Source organism: Hyperolius riggenbachi, chromosome 2 (genome assembly GCF_040937935.1).
Source record: "Hyperolius riggenbachi isolate aHypRig1 chromosome 2, aHypRig1.pri, whole genome shotgun sequence".
Lineage (NCBI taxonomy): Eukaryota > Metazoa > Chordata > Amphibia > Anura > Hyperoliidae > Hyperolius > Hyperolius riggenbachi.
Genome location: NC_090647.1, coordinates 144,600,887 through 144,628,040, shown reverse-complemented (window position 1 = coordinate 144,628,040; position 27,154 = coordinate 144,600,887). Strand labels below are relative to the sequence as shown.

The 27,154-nt window shown below is 46.1% G+C and overlaps 1 protein-coding gene across 1 annotated transcript in view; it reads left to right on the top strand.

Moving 5' to 3' along the window:
• ESYT1 (extended synaptotagmin 1) overlaps nucleotides 1-20,760 on the top strand; it is a 165,761-nt gene extending 145,001 nt beyond the window's left edge. Inside the window, exons 29-32 of the mRNA XM_068267626.1 lie at nucleotides 6,009-6,140; nucleotides 6,905-7,010; nucleotides 10,353-10,402; nucleotides 16,806-20,760. Coding sequence (XP_068123727.1) covers nucleotides 6,009-6,140; nucleotides 6,905-7,010; nucleotides 10,353-10,402; nucleotides 16,806-16,839 — 322 coding nt within the window. The 3' untranslated portion in view covers nucleotides 16,840-20,760. The remainder of the gene's footprint in view (nucleotides 1-6,008; nucleotides 6,141-6,904; nucleotides 7,011-10,352; nucleotides 10,403-16,805) is intronic.
• The last annotated feature ends 6,394 nt before the right edge of the window (nucleotides 20,761-27,154 follow it).

Sequence of the window (27,154 nt, the reverse complement as noted above, 5' to 3'; positions counted from 1 at the left end):
CATTCCTGTGCTGCCGCCTCACAGAAATCCACCTCATTCCTGTGCTGCCGCCTCACAGAGCTCCTCACCTCATTCCTGTGCTGCCGCCTCACAGAACTCCTCACCTCATTCCTGTGCTGTCGCCTCACAGAGCTCCTCACCTCATTCCTGTGCTGCTGCCTTACAGAGCTCCTCACCTCATTCCTGTGCTGCTGCCTCACAGAGCTCCTCACCTCATTCCTGTGCTGCCGCCTCACAGAGCTCCTCACCTCATTCCTGTGCTGCCGCCTCACAGAACTCCTCACCTCATTCCTGTGCTGCCGCCTCACAGAACTCCTACCCTCATTCCTGTGCTGCCGCCTCACAGAACTCCTCACCTCATTCCTGTGCTGCCGCCTCACAGAGCTCCTCACCTCATTCCTGTGCTGCTGCCTCACAGAGCTCCTCACCTCATTCCTGTGCTGCCGGCTCACAGAAATCCACCTCATTCCTGTGCTGCCGCCTCACAGAGCTCCTCACCTCATTCCTGTGCTGCCGCCTCACAGAACTCCTCACCTCATTCCTGTGCTGCCGCCTCATAGAGCTCCTCACCTCATTCCTGTGCTGCTGCCTCACAGAGCTCCTCACCTCATTCCTGTGCTGCCGCCTCACAGAACTCCTCACCTCATTCCTGTGCTGCCGCCTCACAGAACTCCTCACCTCATTCCTGTGCTGCCGCCTCACAGAACTCCTCACCTCATTCCTGTGCTGCCGCCTCACAGAACTCCTCACCTCATTCCTGTGCTGCCGCCTCACAGAACTCCTCACCTCATTCCTGTGCTGCCGCCTCACAGAACTCCTCACCTCATTCCTGTGCTGCCGCCTCACAGAACTCCTCACCTCATTCCTGTGCTGCCGCCTCACAGAACTCCTCACCTCATTCCTGTGCTGCCGCCTCACAGAACTCCTCACCTCATTCCTGTGCTGCCGCCTCACAGAACTCCACCTCATTCCTGTGCTGCCGCCTCACAGAACTCCACCTCATTCCTGTGCTGCCGCCTCACAGAACTCCTCACCTCATTCCTGTGCTGCCGCCTCACAGAACTCCTCACCTCATTCCTGTGCTGCCGCCTCACAGAACTCCTCACCTCATTCCTGTGCTGCCGCCTCACAGAACTCCACCTCATTCCTGTGCTGCCGCCTCACAGAACTCCTCACCTCATTCCTGTGCTGCCGCCTCACAGAGCTCCTCACCTCATTCCTGTGCTGCCGCCTCACAGAACTCCTCATTCCTGTGCTGCCGCCTCAAAGAACTCCTCACCTCATTCCTGTGCTGCCGCCTCACAGAGCTCCTCACCTCATTCCTGTGCTGCCGCCTCATAGAGCTCCTCACCTCATTCCTGTGCTGCCGCCTCACAGAACTCCTCATTCCTGTGCTGCCGCCTCACAGAGCTCCTTACCTCATTCCTGTGCTGCCGCCTCACAGAGCTCCTCACCTCATTCCTGTGCTGCCGCCTCATAGAGCTCCTCACCTCATTCCTGTGCTGCCGCCTCACAGAACTCCTCATTCCTGTGCTGCCGCCTCACAGAACTCCACCTCATTCCTGTGCTGCTGCCTCACAGAGCTCCTCACCTCATTCCTGTGCTGCCGCCTCACAGAACTCCTCACCTCATTCCTGTGCTGCCGCCTCACAGAACTCCTCACCTCATTCCTGTGCTGCTGCCTCACAGAGCTCCTCACCTTATTCCTGTGCTGCTGCCTCACAGAGCTCCTCACCTCATTCCTGTGCTGCCGCCTCACAGAAATCCACCTCATTCCTGTGCTGCCGCCTCACAGAGCTCCTCACCTCATTCCTGTGCTGTCGCCTCACAGAGCTCCTCACCTCATTCCTGTGCTGCTGCCTTACAGAGCTCCTCACCTCATTCCTGTGCTGCTGCCTCACAGAGCTCCTCACCTCATTCCTGTGCTGCCGCCTCACAGAGCTCCTCACCTCATTCCTGTGCTGCCGCCTCACAGAACTCCTCACCTCATTCCTGTGCTGCCGCCTCACAGAACTCCTACCCTCATTCCTGTGCTGCCGCCTCACAGAACTCCTCACATCATTCCTGTGCTGCCGCCTCACAGAGCTCCTCACCTCATTCCTGTGCTGCTGCCTCACAGAGCTCCTCACCTCATTCCTGTGCTGCCGGCTCACAGAAATCCACCTCATTCCTGTGCTGCCGCCTCACAGAGCTCCTCACCTCATTCCTGTGCTGCCGCCTCACAGAACTCCTCACCTCATTCCTGTGCTGCCGCCTCATAGAGCTCCTCACCTCATTCCTGTGCTGCTGCCTCACAGAGCTCCTCACCTCATTCCTGTGCTGCCGCCTCACAGAACTCCTCACCTCATTCCTGTGCTGCCGCCTCACAGAACTCCTCACCTCATTCCTGTGCTGCCGCCTCACAGAACTCCTCACCTCATTCCTGTGCTGCCGCCTCACAGAACTCCTCACCTCATTCCTGTGCTGCCGCCTCACAGAACTCCTCACCTCATTCCTGTGCTGCCGCCTCACAGAACTCCTCACCTCATTCCTGTGCTGCCGCCTCACAGAACTCCTCACCTCATTCCTGTGCTGCCGCCTCACAGAACTCCTCACCTCATTCCTGTGCTGCCGCCTCACAGAACTCCACCTCATTCCTGTGCTGCCGCCTCACAGAACTCCACCTCATTCCTGTGCTGCCGCCTCACAGAACTCCTCACCTCATTCCTGTGCTGCCGCCTCACAGAACTCCTCACCTCATTCCTGTGCTGCCGCCTCACAGAACTCCTCACCTCATTCCTGTGCTGCCGCCTCACAGAACTTGTACCCTCATTCCTGTGCTGCTGCCTCACAGAGCTCCTCACCTCATTCCTGTGCTGCCGCCTCACAGAACTCCTCACCTCATTCCTGTGCTGCCGCCTCACAGAACTCCTCACCTCATTCCTGTGCTGCCGCCTCACAGAACTCCTCACCTCATTCCTGTGCTGCCGCCTCACAGAACTCCACCTCATTCCTGTGCTGCCGCCTCACAGAACTCCACCTCATTCCTGTGCTGCCGCCTCACAGAACTCCTCACCTCATTCCTGTGCTGCCGCCTCACAGAACTCCTCACCTCATTCCTGTGCTGCCGCCTCACAGAACTCCTCACCTCATTCCTGTGCTGCCGCCTCACAGAACTTGTACCCTCATTCCTGTGCTGCTGCCTCACAGAGCTCCTCACCTCATTCAGAATCAGAATTTATTTCGCCAAGTACAACGGTGAATTGTACCCGGAATTGGTTTTGGCGCATACAGGGTCGTTGGTGAAAACAGAAAATAGCATGGTACATACGTGGACGTGGGACAAGCATACATAGGGCAACATTACAGTTTGTGCGTACATTTAAGCAGAGCGTCGTATACAATTAAGCATAGGTACATACGTATAAACAAAAGCAAAATCAAAGCAAAAACAGAGCATTACAGCATACACATACAGTAACATAATACAAACAGAGCATTACAGCATACACGTACAATTTACGTAATACACACATAGCATAGCAAGACATACACTGATAGCGGGACAGAAAAAGAGTGGGACTGGAGGAGCAGCCTGAGAGCTGATATGAGCGCTGCCATTTTCGGCACTGGACGCTACACAGCGACGCGCTCCCAACTAGACAGGTGCTCCGATTGTCCGCGGAAAGTAGAGAGGATGCTGGGGGGGGGGGGGGGGGGATCGTGATGGAGGCGGCCAGCAGGGATCACTTGAGCCAGGTTACTCCAGGAGAATCGCTCCTAATTTCAGGGTCCGCATGGCTGGGTGATGAGGGTGCAGACCCCGTGGGGCCCTGTGGTGCCAGGGGGCAGCAGTGGTGGACGTGGGGCCTGGGGCCACCCAGCAGTGGTGGACATGAGACTGTGGTGCCAGGGGGCACCTTTGCTGGGCAGCAGTGGTGGACATGAGGCCGGGGGGCACCTCGGCTAGGCCCCATTGGTGGACATCAGGCCATGAAGGGGGCACCCTGGCTAGGCAGCAGAGGTGGACAGGCCAGGGGCAGCATACCTTCTCTGTGGCTGCGAGGAGCAGCCACAGGCCCTCCATCAGCACGGTGGCAGCCTGGTCGTGGTCCTGGTGACTGGGGAGCCGCTGCAGACAGGCCTCCTCCGCACGTGGCGGGTGACCCATGTGTCCTTGCTGGTCCCTGGGCGACCCGTGGTGGAGGGTGACCGGCAACCCCAGCAGTCCTGTGATGGGGAGGTCACTGGGGGAGGTCTCCGGCGGCGGCCCTGGTCGGCAAGTGGTGGCGGCGGGAGCACGTGTTGGCGGCGGGGGCATAATGCGGCTTCTTCCCAGGCGGCAGCCCCCGACAGTCCTGAGCGACCGAGGGCATTGTGGAGCCGCCGCTGCCCCTCTCCGTTTGGTCCCCGGCAGGAGAGCAAACCATGTGCTGCATGGATGCGGCGCTGCGTGCGGTGTCCCGGCTTCCCTGGCTCCAGAGCGGTGTTCCGGCTCCCCTGGCGGATTCCCCAGGTCAGACGATCCCCACCCCGCAGCGGAGCAGAGCACGCGACCTCCCGATCCTCCAGCAGCCCGCGGGGCACATCCGAGCCCCCTGCATCATCCACAGGTGAATGGAGGTGGACGGGAGGTCGCCAGCGGGGGAGTTAGGGGGAAAAAACAAAAAAAGACCGGAGCCCTGTGGCCGTGGCGTCCTCACCCGGCGCCATCTTAGGTGAATGTGCTGCTGCCTCACAGAGCTCCTCACCTCATTCCTGTGCTGCCGCCTCAGAGCTCCTCACCTCATTCCTGTGCTGCTGCCTCACAGAGCTCCTCACCTCATTCCTGTGCTGCCGCCTCACAGAGCTCCTCACCTCATTCCTGTGCTGCTGCCTCACAGAGCTCCTCACCTCATTCCTGTGCTGCCGCCTCACAGAACTCCTCACCTCATTCCTGTGCTGCCGCCTCACAGAACTTGTACCCTCATTCCTGTGCTGCCACCTCACAGAACTTGTACCCTCATTCCTGTGCTGCCACCTCACAGAACTTGTACCCTCATTCCTGTGCTGCCACCTCACAGAACTTGTACCCTCATTCCTGTTCTGCCGCCTCACAGAACTTCTCACCTCATTCCTGTGCTGCCTCCTCACCTCATTCCTGTGCTGCCTCCTCACCTCATTCCTGTGCTGCCTCCTCACCTCATTCCTGTGCTGCCTCCTCACCTCATTCCTGTGCTGCCTCCTCACCTCATTCCTGTGCTGCCTCCTCACAGAACTCCTCACCTCATTCCTGTGCTGCTGCCTCACAGAGCTCCTCACCTCATTCCTGTGCTGCTGCCTCACAGAGCTCCTCACCTCATTCCTGTGCTGCCGCCTCACAGAGCTCCTCACCTCATTCCTGTGCTGCCGCCTCACAGAACTCCACCTCATTCCTGTGCTGCCGCCTCACAGAACTCCTCACCTCATTCCTGTGCTGCCGCCTCACAGAACTCCTCACCTCATTCCTGTGCTGCCGCCTCACAGAACTCCTCACCTCATTCCTGTGCTGCCTCCTCACCTCATTCCTGTGCTGCCGCCTCACAGAACTCCTCACCTCATTCCTGTGCTGCCTCCTCACCTCATTCCTGTGCTGCCTCCTCACCTCATTCCTGTGCTGCCTCCTCACCTCATTCCTGTGCTGCCTCCTCACAGAACTCTTCACCTCATTCCTGTGCTGCCGCATACACACCTCCACCAGCTAACTGCTTTGTTTCACCCACATAAAGAAAAGGGCATTCTGTGGCATAGAGAAGGTATGATGTTGCCTCAAGATAGGATTCCTTCACCTGCTCAAAGCAAATAAAGAGAACATTCCCAGATGCACGGTAGTGTCCTCCCCACATTTTCCACATACGGCAGGATCATCGCTGAGGTGGATGGCTCTGAGCAGTGAGCTCTCGTTAGAAATGTTTCTTTGTCATTTATAGATCTGCAGACAACTGTACCATTTGCTAGTTTCCTACTGCTTGATGTGACTAAATATCATTTTTTGATCATTTCTTTGTAAGGAATTTAAATGTTGGCTCCAAGGACCTACCTGATCCTTATTTGTCCGTACTCTTGGTGCCTGACAAAAACCGGGTCACAAAAAGGAAAACCAGTGTGAAGAAACGGACCACCAATCCAGAATTCAATGAGAAGTAAGCACCTTGTCATATATCCATCTCTGCACAGATTGTCGCTCCCTGTACTGCCTATGGTACACTGTTAGGATAGGCGCTCAATTAGGGCTCAGTGATATATTTCTCTAGTAATTAACTGAGGAGCAGCAGATATGTCTGCTATGTTCACACAAGCTCGCTTTCCTGCAGAATACTATACAGGTTTACCTAAATCATAAGAAACTTACTGTTGACCTGCAGTAACTAGTTTGGGTTTATTGCTGAGCAATGCATAAGCTCCAGCAGTGGTGTATCTAGGGAAAATAAAACTCCTCTAGCAAGCACTGAATTTGCATCCCTGGCCAAACAGATCTGCAGAGAGAGCATCAGAAACTCTCCTTATATCGATATATTGTTATATAACCCTGCCCTTCTCCCAATGATGTTTTGCCTAGGCTACGATGTAATGCAGCCTTCTCCCTCAGAGCACTCTGATCATGTGATGTTCCTGCGCACTGAGATGCCAGTATTGCTCATAAATGTAAGAATATATAAAGATGAGCAGAGTTATAGAAGTAATATGGAATTCTGGAGCCACTAGGACTTTTTTAGAAGTTGCTCCTTTGACAAAAGCAGCCCTGCATTAACAGATACAAAGATACTGTAATAATCACATATTTATATTTATTAAAAGCATCTACAATACAGCTCAAAGTGAAATGTCTTGATTGAGCGTGATTTTAGGTATAATGTTCCTTGCTTATAGACGTGATGTTAATGCTGAAACCCACTTGTGATTGCAGATTAGAGTGGGAGATTTCTCTAGAGGAAGCTGCCAAGAAGAAACTTGAAATATCTGTGAAAAATAGCGTGTCTTTCATGTCCAGAGAAAAGGAGATGATCGGAAAGGTAAAACTATTTAGAGAGGTGATCAGGGCAATGAACTTTTAAAAAAAAGGTCATCTACTATGTCTACACACAGTGGTATTTGCAGAGTTCTCTCTTTATCAAAGTGACTTTGCTACAAGCCTAGAAAGCGGATACCCCTGCATACATATACATTTCAGTATGACAGTCATGTGACCATGTCCTTTTGGCACAGCTTATCAACTGCAGCATCAGCAATTCTATGTCCTGCCGAGCTCCCACTGCACTGTAATTCTGCATTAATACCCATCCCAGCCGCATGCAAATACACTGGAAACACTAGCTTCTCATCCCTATACTACATACATTTCAGATCAGAAAATGGTAAAGATTTTATTTGGGAATACATTTCTGAGGCTGTGCTACTTGCATAAGCAAAATGCTTTTTTCATGACGCATTTGAAATTTGACTCCCATGACTTTCAAACCAAAACATTTCAGGGCTGTTTTACACTTGGTGCGATGCGATTTGCGTGTGGCAAAGTGGCTACCACACTGCATCGCACCATTACACACACTTTAGTATATGTGGCAGACTGCGTTGACGGAATTGGAGGCAACCTGCCTTTAAAAGTCGCATCCTTCAGTCACATGTCTGCTTTTGGACAGGAAATATGTGCATGAGCACCGCACTGCAAACACGCCAAAAATTCAAAATTTTCACGTTACTATTGACATTCATGGCTCCCGATGACGTGTGTGATAATGCACTGCAGTTTCTGACGCATTGCAGAAAGACAGACAAATAACATTTTATATTGTGCTTTTTATCCTGGCTGACTCAAAGCGCTTGAGCTGCAGCCACTAGAGCGTACTCCGTAAGCAGTAGCAGTGTTAGGGAGTCTCGCCCAAGGACACCTTACTGAATAGGTGCAGCTTACTGAACAGGAAGAGCCAAGATTTGAACCCAGGTCTTCTGTGTCAGCAGCGTAGTTCTTAACCATTACACTATCCAGCCAAGTGTGTCATGCTGTCTTTAACCACTTGAGGACCCACCCTTTACCCCCCCCTTAAGAACCAGCGCTGTTTGTTGTGATCTGTGCTGGGTGGGCTCTGCAGCCCCCAGCACAGATCAGGGTGCACGCAGAGCGATCAGATGGCCCCCTTTTTTCCCCCCTATGGGGATGATGTGCAGGGGGGGTCTGATCGCTCCTGCGTGCAGGCTAGTTGTGGGGGGGGGCACCTCAAAGCCCTCCTCCGCGGCGACATTCACCCCCTCTCTCTCCTACCTCTCCCTCCCGGTGATCCGGGCTGCACAGGACGCTATCCGTCCTGTGCAGCCAGTGACAGGACGTCCCCTGTCACATGGAGGCGATCCCCGGCCGCTGATTGGCCGGGGATCGCCGATCTGCCTTACGGCGCTGCTGCGCAGCAGCGCCGTACAATGTAAACAAAGCGAATTATTTCCGCTTGTGTTTACATTTAGCCTGCGAGCCGCCATCGGCGGCCCGCAGGCTATTCACGGAGCCCCCCGCCGTGAATTGACAGGAAGCAGCCGCTCGCGCGAGCGGCTGCTTCCTGATTAATCAGCCTGCAGCTGGCGACGCAGTACTGCGTCGCTGGTCCTGCAGCTGCCACTTTGCCGACGCACGGTATAAGCGTGCGGTCGGCAAGTGGTTAAGGTAAACCGAAGACAGTACATTGTGCCTGATTTATACTTACCTTGGGCGACCTCGCCATTATCCCAGCCGCTACGCTTTCCTGTAATAAGGTCCGATAGTTTGGCCAGTCTGGGCTCTTCTGCGCATGGGTGGGCTGGCTGCATGCGCCCCCCTGTTGCACTCCTGGGAGTGTTTGTAGTATTGCACAGGTGCAGAATGCTGCTGGCCTGCAAATGCGCACAAGAACCCTGACTGGCCAAGTTATGTGAGCTTTTCATGGGAGAAGGGTGTGGTTGGGGAGGATCCCCAAAGGTCCACATGTTGTGGCTGGTGAAGCCCCAGCAGTGTGCGTCGCTTGCACCTAACGCAACATGGTGTAAAAGGGGCCTCAATGCTACCAAATGATAATGTCATATGCTCTGAAAGAACACAACATAATTTATTACATTAGACCACACAGGAAAAATGATATTTGCCTGTTCTATGAAAATGAAAAACTGTTACTGTTCATGAGGAATATGCAATCCCTAGGAACAGAAGATATTGGAGTTATCCATTAATTATTTCCAAACAAATGGTTGAGTAATTTTAGATTCTTAATACATCCGATTCCTGGTTTGCCTAAATTAAATTGTTGTGTCCAAACACATAGCCATTGCCAAGATACAGGGACTTCCTGATTATTATGATAGTGTTTCTTTTGTCTGAGGATAAAGGTGCCCATACACTCGTCAGATTGGCAGCAGATAGATAAGAAATGCATCTGATGATCTATCTGATGCGTTTTTAGAACATTTTTTACCAGGATAGAATTCCAATAGATTTCAGTTTGAAATCTATTGAAATTCGATCTGATGGCATTTTTTTGCCATCAGATTTCCATTAAGGCCAATGCAAACTGATAAGCAATCTCATCAGATCGACCTAAATTTTCCACCCAGCCAGTTCGATGGAAATCCATCGAAATCGATAGAAATCGGCCATCGATCGGTCGATTGGCCAACCGATTTGCAAACGATCGATCGGGATCGATCGGTCGGCCAGAAAATCGGCTGAGTGTATGGGCCCCTTTAGCCTCTAAGTTGAGGTATTGAACATGCTTGCTCTCTCTAGAATCTTACTGCAAAGAAAACTGCACCTTCCTTCTTTCAACGTCAGCATGTTTCATTTGGGAAGAGAAGGCACAGAGACATATCCATTTTGAAAGCTTCTTCTGGTAATTGCGGATTCTGTAAAATGAGCCATAGATTACTTTTCTTCTATGTTGCTGTCACTTACAGTAAGTAGTAGAAATCTGACAGAACAGACAGGTTTTGGACTAGTCCATCTCCTCATGATTGATTCTCAGGGTTTTCTTTATTTTGAAAAGCATTTAATTGTCTAACTACAAAATCAGTGTACAGCAGCAGGGAGGCTGGCCAGCATCTTTGTATGAATCCTTTTCAGGGAGTATCTTTATAAAGAATAAAAGCCATGCTGAGAATCCCCCATGAAGAGATGGACTATCCCAAAACCTGTCGGTTCTGTCAACTTTCTACTGCCTACTGTAAGTGACAGCAACATAGGAGAGAAGTAATTTCTGGCCCATTTTACTCTCGAAGAGACTTACTTCTTATTTGTATGTTGATTACATGTATTTAACAATGTTTTTGTGATCGTGGTCCTTTAATCCTTGGTACTGAGACTACAGACTTGGCCATTCATCTCTTTTCATTTACTGCAGGTTATTATTGACCTCTCTGAAGTGGACCTGTCAAAAGGAGTAAATGAGTGGTAAGTGTCTTTGATATTGTCTTTCAATCACTGCTTATCAGTATTTATTCAAAATGTCTCCTTCATGAAGTCTGTAAATGAACCTTCGTCTGAGAAATATAAGCTGTAATGTTGAGTACACCCCTAACTGATGTTGCCCTTTGGGATTTGGGAACAGATTCTCTTAGGCAACATTGCGGGGCTGGCCTGTAGCTGTGGCTGTGTAGCTGACAACACGTTCTGTTGCTATGCGGCATCGGATTGAGCAGGGGAGCAGCATCTTCAAAGAAGTTGGCCGCTGCTCAGCCAAGTTGATCCACGGGGCGGATAACTTGCCAAGCGCCAGTCACTGGGGCCCTCTGTACACAACATCGGCTGATGCCGTCATTATAGGCCAACTCAGCCAACTTTAGTCAAGTGTGTACGAGGTTTAAAGTGAACCTAAACTTTTGTGCAGGACAGAAGGAAAACCGAGAAATGCACCCTGTGTCTAGAGAGTTTAGCCTGTCTAATTTCCCCTCATCTGTGTCTAATCACAAGTTGTAATTTGATCTCTCTCGTGTCACATGACTGCCATGTCAGATAAGCTCATTTGAAAGCACAGGATGTTAATGTCTGATTCAAGGAAAGCAGGAAGTAGAAACACTGGAGATTTATTTCAGGATTTGAATCTGTAACAAAAAAAAATGTTTTTCTTTAACCACTTGCCGACCGCACGCTTATACCGTGCGTCGGCAAAGTGGCAGCTGCAGGACCAGCGACGCAGTACTGCGTCGCCAGCTGCAAGCTGATTAATCAGGAAGCAGCCGCTCGCGCGAGCGGCTGCTTCCTGTCAAATCACGGCGGGGGGCTCCGTGACTAGCCTGCGGGCCGCCGATGGCGGCTCGCAGGCTAAATGTAAACACAAGCGGAAATAATCCGCTTTGTTTACATTGTACGGCGCTGCTGCGCAGCAGCGCCGTAAGGCAGATCGGTGATCCCCGGCCAATCAGCGGCCGGGGATCGCCTCCATGTGACAGGGGACGTCCTGTCACTGGCTGCACAGGACGGATAGCGTCCTGTGTAGCCCGGATCACCGGGAGGGAGAGGTAGGAGAGGGAGGGGGGTAAATGTCGCCGCAGAGGGGGCTTTGAGGTGCCCCCCCCCCCCCCCCGCAACTAGCCTGCACGCAGGAGCGATCAGACCCCCCCCTGCACATCATCCCCATAGGGGGGAAAAAGGGGGGGCGATCTGATCGCTCTGCGTGCACCCTGATCTGTGCTGGGGGCTGCAGAGCCCACCCAGCACAGATCACAACAAACAGCGCTGGTCCTTAAGGGGGGGTAAAGGGTGGGTCCTCAAGTGGTTAAAGGTTATTATGCTGTCACATATCTTTTAGAGCAGAGAGGGAAGTTCTGAGTTTAGGTCTGCTGTAAGACAGTGGCCTCAATTCACGGAGCATTATCAAACGTTTATCAAACACTTTATCAAACGTTTGATAATTTACCTCATGGGTAAAATCTCATTTTAAATTCACTAAGGTGTTATATATTTATCGAATGTTTTACTGATAAAACATTCGATAAATATATAACACCTTAGTGAATTCAAAATGAGATTTTACCCATGAGGTAAATTATCAAACGTTTGATAAAGTGTTTGATAAACGTTTGATAATGCTCCGTGAATTGAGGCCAGTGTGATTTCCATGGGAGAATAAAGATAGATAGATAGATAGATAGATAGATAGATAGATAGATAGATAGATAGAACAGTAAAGCCTTGTATATACAACACAGTACACTTTTCTCAGCCAGGATGAGGAGGACCAGTACCATCCATTCTTTTTTTTCAACTTGGTGCAGCATGGTACAGACAAAATATAAAGTAGAAACAGACCACATAATGAGGGCCAAGCATTGATAACATCACATGACACAGAGTTATCAAAAATTACAAGCAATGAATAAAGCAGCAATCATTAAAATGCCAGGACAACGCAAACACTTTAGCAGGGAAGGACCAGTATGAAGTATGGAGTGCAGCCCATTCTGCCCAGGGGTACCAAATTTTATTAAACAGGTGGTGGTTTTCCTGATAGCCGAGTTATTTTTTCGAGGAGAAAGATACCTATAAGTGGACCTAATTGATTAATTTCGTCCTTGAGGGGCCAAGAGATCTCAAAGTGTTAGGCCCCGTTCACACTTGCGTTTTGGCAAGTAAACGGACCGGATCCTGATCGGATCCTGACCTGATCCTGATCAGAACCGTACGGTTCCGATCCGGATCCGGTCCATTTGTATCAGGCATGCATCAGGCTGCCATCCGGATCCGTGGGCAAAAAAATAGCGAAATTTAAAAAAAAAATGTTGGTCAGCAGAAGGTGCACCTGTAGAATCAGGTTCCTCCGCTGTAGGCCTCACCTCCACCTCCGACATTCTGCCAAACAGCTCCAGCACGTCTGTCACTGCTGCTCCACTCCAGACATGCTTGGCCCATGTGTCCCCATCCGAAATGGCCGCTTGGCTATGCATAGGAAGTGGGGTAGAACATCAGGTTTTTGTAGGAAGTGTGTTCTGTGCCTTCCGTTTCCCATTGGTTTCTGTGTTCCTGATGGTGCTGTCAGGCTCCGGTCCGGGTGCGTGGGCCGGAGAGCCGGACCCAAAAAATAGTGCATGTTGGAAAAGAGTCCGGATCCGATCCGGCTCCGTACTGTACGGAACGGACACGTGTGAACGTCCGCATAGCCTTTACATTGCTATGCGGAACGTACGTTCCGTTTGTACAGTATGCGGTCTGGATCAGATCCGGAAAATCCGGATAGCGAACGCTTATGTGAACCGGGCCTTAGCCAGCAACATCTTGGAGGCATTGCAGATCTGACCAAGAAGTTTATTTAGTTTATGTCTAAACTAAACCCCTGGAATCACAGGTCTGGGGATAAAAGGCCCCATTTAGCGAGCTGGGCAGTACCATCCATTATTAAAGGGAATCTGAAGTGAAAATTAACTTATGATATAATGAATTGTATGTGCAGTACAGCTAAGAGATGGAGCAATAATAGCAAAGATATGAGTCTCATTGTTTCCAGTACAGGAAGAGTTAAGAAACTTCATTTGTTATCTATGCAAAAGAGTGTCTCTGAGCTCTCTGACCCAAATTGGGTCGGCTACAGTACTGTTTTCTGAAGCACTTACACATCAAGAAACAGTGAAATCACCTTCAGATAAGGATTTACTGCAGGGACTTCAAAGGGTCATTAGCTGTGCTCTGTTTCATTGATTAAAATGCAGTGTGCTTTGTAAACTGCAAATGTTAGAGATTGGTGCAATGTTATAAAAGAAAAAAAAAACACCTAAAAATGACTCTTTTTCTATGTTACTGATCTATGAATTACCCGTACTACACATACAATTCATTATATCATGCTTTTTTTTTTTTTTGCTTCAGTGTCACTTTAACGGCTTTTATTGTTTTGTTTTTGTTTTGTTTTTTATTACGGTCTTTGTCACACGCTCCCATACATATATATTTTGGCATTAAAAACAGATCTAGAGAGCTTACTTGTATCCATTTGCTTTAATTGTCCTATGGCAGTTTGCCTATTTTCAATGTAGAATACAGTTCTAGATCTATAAACTGAGATTCCTTTGCCCTTCCTTTGCCTTTAAAACCGCATCATTTCTCCCAGGTACAAGCATTATGGTTGTAGCATGATTAAACAGATCTACCAGTTATAGATTTGCTTTCCAAGATCTTCTGCAGACGCACAAAGAAACAAGCAGTTTTGAGAGCCTAATCTGAAATAAGAGTCCAGAACAGGAATCTCAACATTAATTCTGACTAGAATTACAACAAGCAGCTGAGACAGCCTAAATCCAATGTGGTAAGTTCTCATGGATGGTTGGAACAACCTAATCAATTTGTATGTAGGAGGATGAGTTTGTACATGAGACAACATCAAAAGTCATTTTGTGCAAAAATCAGTATCAAACTTTATTATATCAAAAATCACAAAAAAAAATGCTGTTAAAAGATCTTAGTTTGTAAAAAAAAAAAAGCCAAGACAGAGATCTTCACAAGATTCACAGTTGAAAGATCGTACAATTTTAAACAAACAGGAAGTGCTTTGTTGTAAATAGTTTTAGACAGTTTCAGGCAACAACACTGGTCCGTTTCGGGTCATCTTGACCCTTCATCAGGCCTTTACAAAGCATATATGAAGCAGGTGCGGGTCAATGAGCGGACACACCCCAAAACAAAGCAAGATGGTAAAGGAAATGAAAAATAGGGCATCTGTTCCAACCAGACGCACCTGTACCTCTTTAATGGCTTGTCCAGTGACCTGTGAGCTGCAAAAATCAGAATATTTTTTGTTGCATGATAATTCAACTGTGAAGTCTTGGCTTTTTTTGACAAACTAAGATCTCTTAACAGAATTTTTTGTGATTATTGTATCAAAAAAAAAAAAAAAAATCACAAAAAATTCTGTTAAGAGATCTTAGTTTGTCAAAAAAAAGCCAAGACTTCACAGTTGAATTATCATGCAACAAAAAATATTCTGATTTTTGCAGCTCACAGGTCACTGGACAAGCCATTAAAGAGGTGCAGGTGCGTCTGGTTGGAACAGATGCCCTATTTTTCATTTCCTTTACCATCTTGCTTTGTTTTGGGGTGTGTCCGCTCATTGACCCGCACCTGCTTCATATATGCTTTGTAAAGGCCTGATGAAGGGTCAAGATGACCCGAAACGGACCAGTGTTGTTGCCTGAAACTGTCTAAAACTATTTACAACAAAGCATTTTAAAATTGTACGATCTTTCAACTGTGAATCTTGTGAAGATCTCTGTCTTGGCTTTTTTTTTTACAAACTAAGATCTTTTAACAGCATTTTTTTTTTGTGATTTTTGATATAATAAAGTTTGATACTGATTTTTGCACAAAATGACTTTTGATGTGGCCTCATAAATACAGACTGATCCTCCTACATACAAATTGATTTGTTACCGAGTGTGGTGGCTAATGCTACATACACATTTGAGATAAGTCTTTGGAAAAGGCAAGACCACAGACCAATTTTACCCCCTTCCATGTAGTATGAGAGCATACTCTACACAATCTATTCTATTGAGCTGAACTCCCCATGAGATAAAAATCTTTGCAAGATGCTGCACACATTGAAAAGATCAGTATCTGCAAAAGATCAGTATCTGCAAAAGATCTGTTCCTGCAAAATGCATTCATAGTCTGATATCTGCAGATCCTTATACACACCTTGTTTAATGCTGGGGATACACGGTACGTTTCTGTACCGTGTATCGGCCAGCTGATAATATTCAGCTGGACCGATCATGCCGCTTGACCCGCGCCCGCTCGATTCCCACCGGCGGACAATGGCAGGGAATCGAGCGGCTAATAAGGACCGCCGGCGGGGACGAGCAGGAATCAATCCGTGCGGGGACGCGGCTCGGGTCGATCCGGCGGCTAATCGAGCCGCCGGTCGACCCGTGTATCCCCAGCATAACAGACATTCATCTGCAGATCAGATCCACCAGGATGAATCTTCAGATGATTGTCAGATATGCAGATGAATGTCTGTTAAACAAGTTGTGTATGAGGATCTGCAGATATCATAGACTATGAATGCATTTTGCAGGAACGGATCTTTTGCAGGAACGGATCTTTTGCAGGAACGGATCTTTTGCAGGAACGGATCTTTTGCAGGAACGGATCTTTTGCAGGAACGGATCTTTTGCAGGAACCGATCTTTTGCAGGAACGGATCTTTTGCAGGAACGGATCTTTTGCATTGCAGGAACGGATCTTTTGCATTGCAGGAACGGATCTTTTGCAGGAACGGATCTTTTGCAGGAACAGATCTTTTGCAGGAACAGATCTTTTGCAGATACTTATCTTTTGAATGTGTACAGCATCTTTGTGTGCAGAATCTTGCAAAGATTTTTCTCTGTTGGGGAGTTCAGCTCAATAGAATAGACTGTGTAGAGTATGCTCACATACTACATGGAATGGGGTAAAATTGGTCTGTGATCTTGCCTTTTCCAAAGACTTATCTCAAGTGTGTATGTAGCCTAACTCGAATGAGGATCCTACTTCTTTCCTGAAACAAGTCTACTTTGGACTTACTCCCAACTATTATTAACATGGTTGGAACAACCTACTACCATAGTTCTTTATCAACCTGCATACAGGTGTACCTGGGAGAATTGATGCTGTTAGGAAGACACAAATGGTGGTCCCACCAAATTTAAATTCTGTTTTAAGAAGGCAGTACTGTAGGTGGCTTTTTATGTAACACTGGTCTACACTTTAGCTGGTGAACTCAGTAGCCGGTAGCACAAATAATTCCGAATATAGCGCTTGCTGTATTTGGCGAAATAAATCTGATTCTGAGTAGCCCTTGTTATAACTATGTGATCTTCTGACAGGTATGATCTGAAGAGTGACAGAACGAGTGTCTAGCTATCCTCTGTGCAGAAGATTGTGATCCTTGCTGAATTTCTTCTGAGAGACGTTACCTGCCTAATAACCCTGTGCTGCTTCTGTCCCACCTCTTCTCCAAAGCTTGACAGAGGAAAGATGGAGGTTAACATTTCATCACTGAAGAATAGAGGACATTCCAGGGAGCATTTTCTCTTTTGCCTTAAGATGTCACGGGGCCACTCTTTGTTATGATTGTTATACTTTCAGCTTGGCTAGTTTGTTGGAGTGACATACAGTGCCCCATAAGTTCCTTCCTCAAGTCCACCCACCCATGTCTGCAGCTCTTCACGTATATTTGTGTAGGACTGATGGAGTAAGTTACGCTGCCACTGAGCAGAAAGCACTCTGCTTTTGCGCCCCTCTCCTGGCCTCATACACACGTGTGTTAAATGCAAGTCACTGTCTGCTTTGATGATATCTCAGCAGAAGCTGACCAGTAAAGCAGTGGCTTTCTCTTTAAACGTTCCTTATCATACCAAGCCAAAGATCTTGATTGTAAGATTTGTGCTTTAACGGCTATATTGTAAAGCCAACTAGTGGTAACACACCAAGGCAAAATGATCATTTTATATATGTTGTTACAGCCTTTCCTACTTAAATGTTTTAGAATTTTTTGACATTTTTAGAATTTATTTAAATTAGGGTTTTTTTAGTGTTTTTATCTAGATTTATTTCTGTAGTGTAAGGTGGATCTAGTACAGTGAGGCTGTGTTCACACCATGCGTGTCTCTGCATGTGTTCGCACTGCCCGTACTATTGTATGGGGCATGTTCACATCCCTGCATTGTAATGCAACACATATCGTGCTCTACAGTGGGCTTCTGGATAATGTGTGCATTAATAGCACGTTACCATAGCAATCTTCTTGCATGTATGGTATAATGTGCAGTTTGCTTACATTATGCTCCTGTTCTATAGCTGATATTATTCAATGCGCATATTGTGAACTTAGCCTTGGTATTCTGTCCATTCCAGGCTATGACAACCAATGGCCAGGTATATGTGGTCCAGAAAGATATTTAAAACATTCCATCCTCCACATCTTATAATTCACACTGACCCATTCCTGCTATGTAAAAATGATGAATGACATGCAGATTCGTCCAAGCTGACACAGATTTGGGTGCAATTTGCACGCAGTTTGAAATTGGTCCGATCAAGAATTAGTGACGGACATGTCTAGGAGAACTCATGGAGAAGCATGTGATTTGTTTGATCAGATGATAGATTTGCAAAGCTCTGATTTGCTGTGATCACATCCTGCTATAGCACGTGATCATGACTAGCAAATCAGAGGCTTGCATATCTATCACCTGACCAAACTGATCACATGCTTCTCCATGAGTTCTCCTAGACATGACCATCACTACTCAAGATCAACTGTACTTGATTTTTCAGGAAACTAATGCAATTCATTCATCATCTGTATTCCAAAGCAGCCTAAGCAGTGTGGGTGAAAATGCCTCAGCTTTATAATGTGTACATGTAGTGGTAGCCCTTGTAATAATACCAGGCTAGATCTGTGCTTACACACTGCAGCCAATATAAACATTTATCTAGAGCTTTTTAGATATGTGCCAACCTTGCATTGCATTTCTCTCACAGGCCTTGAGAGAACTGAGGAATTATGTGTATATAACTGATAATTATTGAACGGCACAGCTTGTCAGCTTTCATGCATCAGTAACTAGATGTACGTTTCAGGATAGCACTGTATGCCCTTACTGATCAGTGTCTGAGTAGGAACTGTCAGTGTAACACCACACAGGCACATGGTGATTCCTGGTAGTTGTTAGTCCTTATTCCTTATTTTAGTTAATCCTAGTCCTTATTTTCAAACTGACTCATAAATGAAGCCTATGCATGGAGCATTGCTTGGGGAATATTATGATTTGCCTAGCTGAGTAAAGTTCTCCCTGCATGCCAGCCATGTATGTAAATGTCAGTGGGACAGTGCATGAATCATCCACAATTTGTGTTTTTTTTATTTTTTTTTAATGCGTTGTTTATATACAGTGAACCTGTCAGCAGAAATAAGGATGTTGTTGTGTAGAGTCCTTTTTGTTTCTAGCATATTATGTTCATCTTCCAGCTTTGCCATTTAGGCCACAGGTGTCAAACAAGGCCCACGGGCCCTCCTTGCCATTTTATGTGGACCTCGAGAGCTTCAATTGTCTTTGATGGCAAGCAATAAAAGACTGACCACACACCTTCTCATGCAGTCCATCTTACATCTTGGAACATCTCCCACATTGTGGCGTTTTCACATTGACCGTCATTAGCTACTGTGGAATAAAGCATGCATTAACCGCAGACAGAAGCACATGGTGTGCGGGAAAAACCATGCCTGATGCTGTGGGGTGTTTAGCGGTAATGTGCCTAATATGGGTGCCCAAAATTACCAGGTTTTTGATGTTTGTAATTTTTACCCATGTCTAAAATATGAAGTACCGTACCTGATAAGTTAAACCAAGAACATTGGAATCTGGATGGTACCATTTATTGGCTAACAAAGTTCAATACTCTACTCTACCTGAACCACCATTTCACTAACCTTGAAGAACTCATCAGTCAATCAGGGCTGTAGTCCTGTACAGCTGAATGTGGACGTTTTAGGCACAGTTCACACTGGCTTCCGTGGTGTCTCAAATGCTTTTGTGCCCTGCATTTCCCAGCGGGCGTCGTTTTCCATATACCCTACTGGGGGATATGAGAACACTGTGGCAAACTACCCAAAAGGTGCATTTTGATCCCAATTTTTGCATTAATAGTACCATCACTGTCCATTAATTTGAATGGACATTGCTTAAGGAACATGCACCATGCCCGTTATTTAGCGCCCATGTGAACCGGCGCTGACTACTGACCAGATGCCCTCCACTTACTAGCCATTTCAACTTCAGATTTCCATTTCAGTCAATGGGGAAATTACAGAAATGGGGCAGAACTGCTAAGTTACTTCTGTCATCATCCTTATGGTGCCCGTTACATATACGTACAATTTTTTTTCTGACTAGATAATTTTATTCGATTAGGTCGAATATGACGATTTTTTCCAACATGTTTGATAGTATTTTTATTGAAAAAATAGATAATCGTTCGTTTTTCTTGATAAAACTTTCATTCGATTCAATCGTTTTGGTCAAATAAATGTGAAAAATGACATTTTTACTGTACCATGTATGGGCACTTTGGGAACTTTGCAGAGTAACTTGTACTCTTATTCTTGTCAATGTAAGTTTACCGCATTCATGGCTGGTGCACACCAAGAGCGCATTTAAACAATTAGCACATTGAAAACCACTTGGCTAATGTATTTGTATGGGAAGGATCACACCAGAGCGATGTGAATTTTGTCCCAAATGCAAATGCGGCTCTTGCAGCATTTGAGGTGATTCAGACTCAATGTTAAGCAAATGAAAAGGGGAAAATCGCTCCAAAATCGATAGGCTTTCTTAGAAAATCGTTATGCACATGCCTGAAATCACTCTGAAAAATCACTTCCAAACACGCTAAGCTGCGATTCTGCTAGCGCTTTTAGGTGTGCACCAGGCCTCACACTGATTTTGTGCAGCATGCACATTAGCAACAGAGATGGAAGTTAGGATGTAACCGGTCACTGATAATTCAAAGCTGTGAATTGTAACATGATGTACGCCTGTTATTGGTCAGTATTCACAATCAAATATCAAAAGAGAATTGCCAAACCTTTGTGTGTAATTGTTTGCTTTTTTTTTTATATTTGTCATACTATTTTAATACTATTTAGTAATAAGATGCTCATAGTAACTGTAATAAAGACAAGCAATGTGTTTCTTTGCCTGAATCCTCCCATGCTTGTACATGGTCCAGACCATGAATTCCAGAAGTCATATTATTCAATAAAATGTTTGCACTTTACAGATTTTATTTTTTACTTCATTTGTTTCACCAGGAAATCTATTGCAAATCAATCAAATGCAGCATTGTACTCGTCGATGTAGTGCACGATCACGTCAAATCCAGAACGGGAGACTTGGGCACAGCCGGCCCCACCATAGACTGTATTAGGAATTACAGCTATAGCAGCACACAGCGAGTAACTTTGGCGCCGTCAGAAGACAGAGCTGAAGTTACTTATAAAACACTGTAATTTGGCCACCAACAACAGCTGAAAGCCAAATTACATAATTCCCCACCATCCATGTGGACCTGGAGGGGGAATAGTAATTAAACACGGCCAGGACTTGTGCAGGAGCAGGGTAAGCCATATCGGCTGTATCCTGCGCCCAAGTCTCCCGGCGACGATTTTACTCGTAGGCATAGTGCAATGGTATTGCCAGTTGATCTACTACCAGCCATGCCTCACTCTTGACTGATGGATTTTCTGTCCTGTCCAATAAATATTTTTGATCAATTTTAGGACAAAAGTGGATTGATTGGACATGTTGGTGTATTAGGTAATAGATTTCTGGCAGATTCAAGAATTAAATTGAACAGGAAAATGTATGTGTGTATAGCTACCTTTAGACTACTTTAACTCTGACATGCTGTGTTGCGATGCACAATATAATTGCATGGCAAACGTGATTATATTGTAATGCCATGTTCACATCAGTGTGCTAGCAATGTGGTGGAATAACGTGAGGCATGCTGTGCGTGCGGTACTTCACATGTGTATTTGCAATTGCAGTAAGCCATACATTTTTATGTATTGTATATTTTGTTGCATGTGTGATGTTGCGTCTCTCCTCCGTTGCATCATAATCCTGTTCTAACAGAGTTCACAACGCCACAGGGTGAATGCAAGCTGTTTTTAAAGTGCAGAACCACCCCCCCCCCCCCCAAAAAAAAAACAACACACACACACTGAGGTGCCTTTGTGGTGCGATTCTTCTGCAATCATGCTTACTACTCACACTGCAACAGTCCCACCATATGCAGTGAAGAATACAGTATGACTGTGCACCTCCCATTGAAAATGAGCACATCATACTATTATCGTACTGCATGTAGTGCGTTACTGTGTTAGAACTTGCTGCATTGCAATCAATGTGATAGCCCCATAGGCTAAAAGTTGAAGGGTGGATACAAGTTGTCAGAGGGTAGTGGGTCTCATTTCCACTGCTGAATCGCTACCATCTATAGAGTGCACTCAAGTGGCTGCAGCTCTGGTGCTTTGAGACTGCCAGGAGAAAAGCACGATATAAATGTTGTGAATGGTCTGTGTCTGAATCCACCTTGCTATTCCTGACCTCACTAAATAACTCCGTAGAGGTTATTACGTCATGGATATGCAGGTTAGACAGTTTCCACATCAGTGGACTCCTAAATGCAAAGGGAGTGCAGGATCGTTTGGGTCTTGCCCTGAGCACTGGCAAATTGTAATCATTAATAAAGCCGCCTCATAAGTGTGGAGATGTTTGTAGCGTCCATGGGTGATCTTCATGGTCATCCATATGTGCTATGCTGACATGACATTCTGAAATGTCAGCTATCTGGATGAATATTCCCAGCATCTATAAATGCTGATCTCATAGAAGTAAATTACAAACTGCTCTTCAGATGGTACTTTGTACCGCAGAGGCTGGCCAAACTCAATCTGGGACACACCGGAGAATGTTTTCAGGGATGCAAAGTACTGGGCACTTTTTGCCCACACATGGTGGAACTGTAAAAAGGTCCGTAGGATTTGGATAAGAGTGTGCACATGGGCATCATCTCTAATCAATGCTCTGGTTCCTTGAAATTCCTTGTATACTCTACTTGGCTGCTCATACCCCAACCCAAAATGAACTCCTCACTGCCACTAAACTCAAAATTGCAGTGGCCTGTAATTCTCAGTTCCTTTCCTTTGACGCCATTAAAGAGACTCTGTAACAAAATTTTGAGCCTTATTTCTTCTATTCTATAAGTTCCTATACCTGTTCTGATGTGGTCTGTCTTACTGCAACCTTTTCTAGTTGCACTGTCTCTGTAATAAATCTTATCTCCTTTCCTCTGTCGGGCAGAGGCTGGAATGTGTGGAATGTGCAGCACTGCTTGTCATCGGCAGAAGCTTTACACACACCCTCCAAGCTCTGCATGAATCACACAGTAAGCTGTTCTCAGCCTATGATACTCTGGTTAGAAGCCATGTCTATTGTTTGTAAACACTGCCTAAAACTGTCAATTACAAGCCAGGATTGCAGCAGGGAGTGACAGACACAGCAGAGGGGCACAGGGGAACATAAGGAATAGAATGGTATGCTTTTTATAGTAAGAATATTAGAGTACAGATTCTCTTTAAGAATAGACTTTGACACATCCTCTTTTTCAAGAAATTAAGCAGTTAAATGATACCATGGGGAAATTTCATAAAACATGGGATCCTTTAATCTCATATTTCCTAGATCCAGAGCAAACTATGATGGTATGCAGTTGAGACCTTTGACTTGGTTTGAATCCCTTAGACTTCCCACATAAATACTGTCTATCAATATACTCCTCATCCCTACGTTCTTTCCCTTCTTTCATTCAGTCACTTCTTTCTCCTGTTTTTGGTTTCTCACTCTACTTTTCGTCCTCCTCTAATTCTTTTTCAATTGGTTAAACCTTACTGGTGTACAGATACAGAAGCCCTTTGCACAAGCCTTTTACATTAAGTAAATAAACGAATTCTTAGCCCCCTTGTTCCCTCTAAACCTATTACAACTTAAAGAAAACCTGAACTGAAAATTAAGTCAAAATAAACATACACAAGTAATACTTAAGGCCCATACACACGTCGGCTTTTAGCGAACGACCCGTCGTTTGAACGTTCCGTCGTTCGGACGTTTTCGCGTCAAATCCGACGTGTGTACAGACTATCGTTCGGGTGATAAGACTAGTTACCAACGATCTACCAACGATCCGCCGGGCGGATCGCTGGTAACCAGTCTTATCACCCGAACGATAGTCTGTACACACGTCGGATTTGACGCGAAAACGTCCGAACGACGGAACGTTCAAACGACGGGTCGTTCGCTAAAATCCGACGTGTGTATGGGCCTTTACCCCCGTGTAGTCTACTCCTCAATCTCTTTCTCCTTTCCCGCGTCCTGTTTGTGCACTGTGATCAAGGAAATTCTCCGTCCTCCATTTTGAAAATGACCATTACCCCATAACCGCTTCCTGGTCAGCACACTGTTAAACTGTAACATCGCCCACTTGAACCATAGGGAAACCGACATTACTTGGCACATCAGTTGTCCTCTCAGCTATAACTGACAGCAACTGATATATTTCAGTTCTGACAAAATATTGTCAGAACTGGAAGGGATTATTGTCAGAAGAAAATTGTGCACTTCTGAAAGGAACTGATGGCAAGGTAACTATGTAATGTTCATTTGAAGTTATCTCATGTGTTTATTTTAAATAATTTTACTCAGTACAGGTTCCCTTTAAATTATACTTTTGTATAGATCCTACAATGGTTCTAGATACATGGCATGCCTGGCCTCGCTGGAGGCTCAGTTACATTTGCAGTTGACAAAACGTTGGTATGAGATGTCTCCATCCAACCATAGTTGGTTTAGTGATAGGATGGATGACTTTCTATGTAGTTATTTTTTTGTGGAAACTCCCTTTTCCTTACCCCCCCCCCTCCCCCTTATTTTTAAATGTACATCCTTATAACTCATTTTTCTGATTTGGTATGTAAAATACTAGTGAATACTCACTTTTTTTTTTTTTGCAAATATGTGTTATTTCTCTGCATATTATCTGTTGAGTATTATTGACATGCGATTTATTATCAGTTTAATAGGTTTATTGTACCGTGAAACTTGAATGCTGTACCTATACCTCTAAGTATTGTGTATTTTGTTACAAGTTGCATGTTTATTCTGAAAATTCAATAAAAACGATTGAAAACAAAACAGCATAATTCAGCCACCAGCAATAGCTGGGAGCTGAAATACGTATGTATTTCCCCAGTGCCCATGGAGGGGGAATAGTAATTAACACCGCCAGGACTTTTGCAGGAGCAGGGCGAGACGTATTTTTGCTTTACCTTGCGCCCAGTTTTTTCCATTTAGGCCACCCTGCTCCTGCAACAGTCCTGGGCAGCATTTATTACTATTCCCCCTTCAGGCTCCTGTGGACTTCGGTAGGATGCAATTCGGCTGCCAGCTATTACTCAGTCATTTGGGCTGTCTTTTGACAGTGCCCCATTTACTGTGCGATTGCACATTAGTCTATGGCGACATGGTGCACCCACATTTCCTGTGCTGGTCTTTTCCTGTCTTGGCAAAAGTGCCCAGTTTTCATCTTTTGGGTGCAGAATAACTTACTCAGAACCCCAAATGAGTTCACAATAGAAATGGCTGTTCGCAAATCAGCTTCTGATGCCTGGATATGTTGAAAGGATTAAAGTTACGAAAATGCACTTACCTTTAAATGGATTTCATGACAAAATTGCTTTCCTCAGAGGATTTTCACATTTGCTTTATCTAAAGATGTGAATCCTTTTATAATTTCTCCTTACAAAATAAACCAGTGTAGTTTACCCCTGCTTTGAGCACCCAGACAATCTTATCAGAGAAATTTTAAGATAGACTGTTGCATGCGTATCAGCGTTTAGGTCATACATGTCAAACTCCAGCCCGCAGGCCCAATCTGGCCCTCAAAGCCATTCAATCTGGCCCCCAAGTGGTCCCCCCCCCCCTCTCCCTTTGCATTATGTTTGGCCCACTCCAGACCAACAACGAAGCTATACTGGAGGTGAAGCCATACTGTTAGTACAACAGGATAAACCATATGGAGGAGGTAGGGAAAGCACTAAACACTGGAGAACTGTATTGGGGATGGAGGGGAGCCATTATACACCAGGGATTATTATAAGGGAGGAAGGTGGCCAGCAGACATTGAGGTTGGCCCACTGCTCAATTTTGGCCCACTTTGCATCAGAGTTGAAAGGGAACCTAAACTGAGAGGGATATGGATGTTTCCTTTTAAACAATACCAGTTGCTTGTCGGTCCTGCTGATCTCTTTGCTACTGTAGTGGCTGAATCACACACCTGAAACAAGCATGCAGCTAATCCAGTCTGACTTCAGTCAGAGCACCTGATCTGCACGCTTGTTCAGGGGCTGTGCATAAAAGTATGAGACACAGAATCAGCAGGAAAGTCAGGCAACTGGTATTATTTTAAAGGGAAAAATCCATATCCTTCTCTTCTCAGTTTAGGTTCCCTTTGAAGTGAACCTCCAGACTAAAAATCTACTTAGCAGCACTGAAAAGGCTTGGTGCTTCTTTAAAGAGGAGCTGTTAGGTATAAGGTCTCAGAGAAAATAAACACATATCAGTAGCTAAAGATTGGCTGTACTTACATTACATATGCATTTCACTGTCCACGTTTGGATTTCACAGAATTTTTATATAGTATATGCAGAGATTGATGCTCCTGACAGCTCATGGCAGGTTCCATGATTGTCTGTCTCCTATGAAGCCAAATGTGTCGTCATGTCCTGCCTGCTTCCTGATCACAGAAAAGCTCGTACTGAATAACACAGTGTGCAGTGAATATGAATTAGCCATGTGGCTAGGAACAATAGCGGACTCCTGCAGTGTACTCTGCCCGGAGATTTATCAGTGCTATGCGCTGGACTGATTACAAGCTGCTGAAACTCGATCCTGTAGTCTCATTAGCAGCCGAGGGGAGGGCCCCAGAATGCTTTGCAGTATGGTATGCGGCTTGCGTCCTGCTTGGGTCTAACAGCTTTGCTGATAAGCACACATCAAAGGTAAGAGATTTTTATCTTCGGTAATGCCTTTTTGGCTTCCTTCTAAACTGTTTAACACAGGAGAATAGAGGTTTAAATTAGCTTCTGCAGCCTGACAGTTACTCTAACAGTTTCACAGCATCAGATCAACTGTTTTTCTTACCCAAACCTCATTTTTAGCTAAACAGAAGAAAACTGTCCAGGCATTTTCCCCTGATGCTGTGCAAAGCATGATGGGATTTCTAATGTTCTGCTGTTTTGGCACAAATTTGTTTTTTTATTTAAAGCCTAGTGCACAGCTGGGAGGGGTGATCAGGACAGTTGGAACTAAGTCTCATGCTCTCTGTCATCTCCTTATAACCAAAAAGATGGCTACCCTCATGAAATCACAAACATTTAACTGTTCTTTTAAAGGGAACCAGAGAGGAATGGCCAGCCAAAATAGAAAATGATTTTATACATACCTGGGGCTTCTTCCAGCCCCATAAGCCTGGATCGCTCCCACGCCGCCATCCTCCGCCGGTACCGGGCCTGTCACTTCCGGGGGACGCGGCTAATTGTCCGCACCACAGG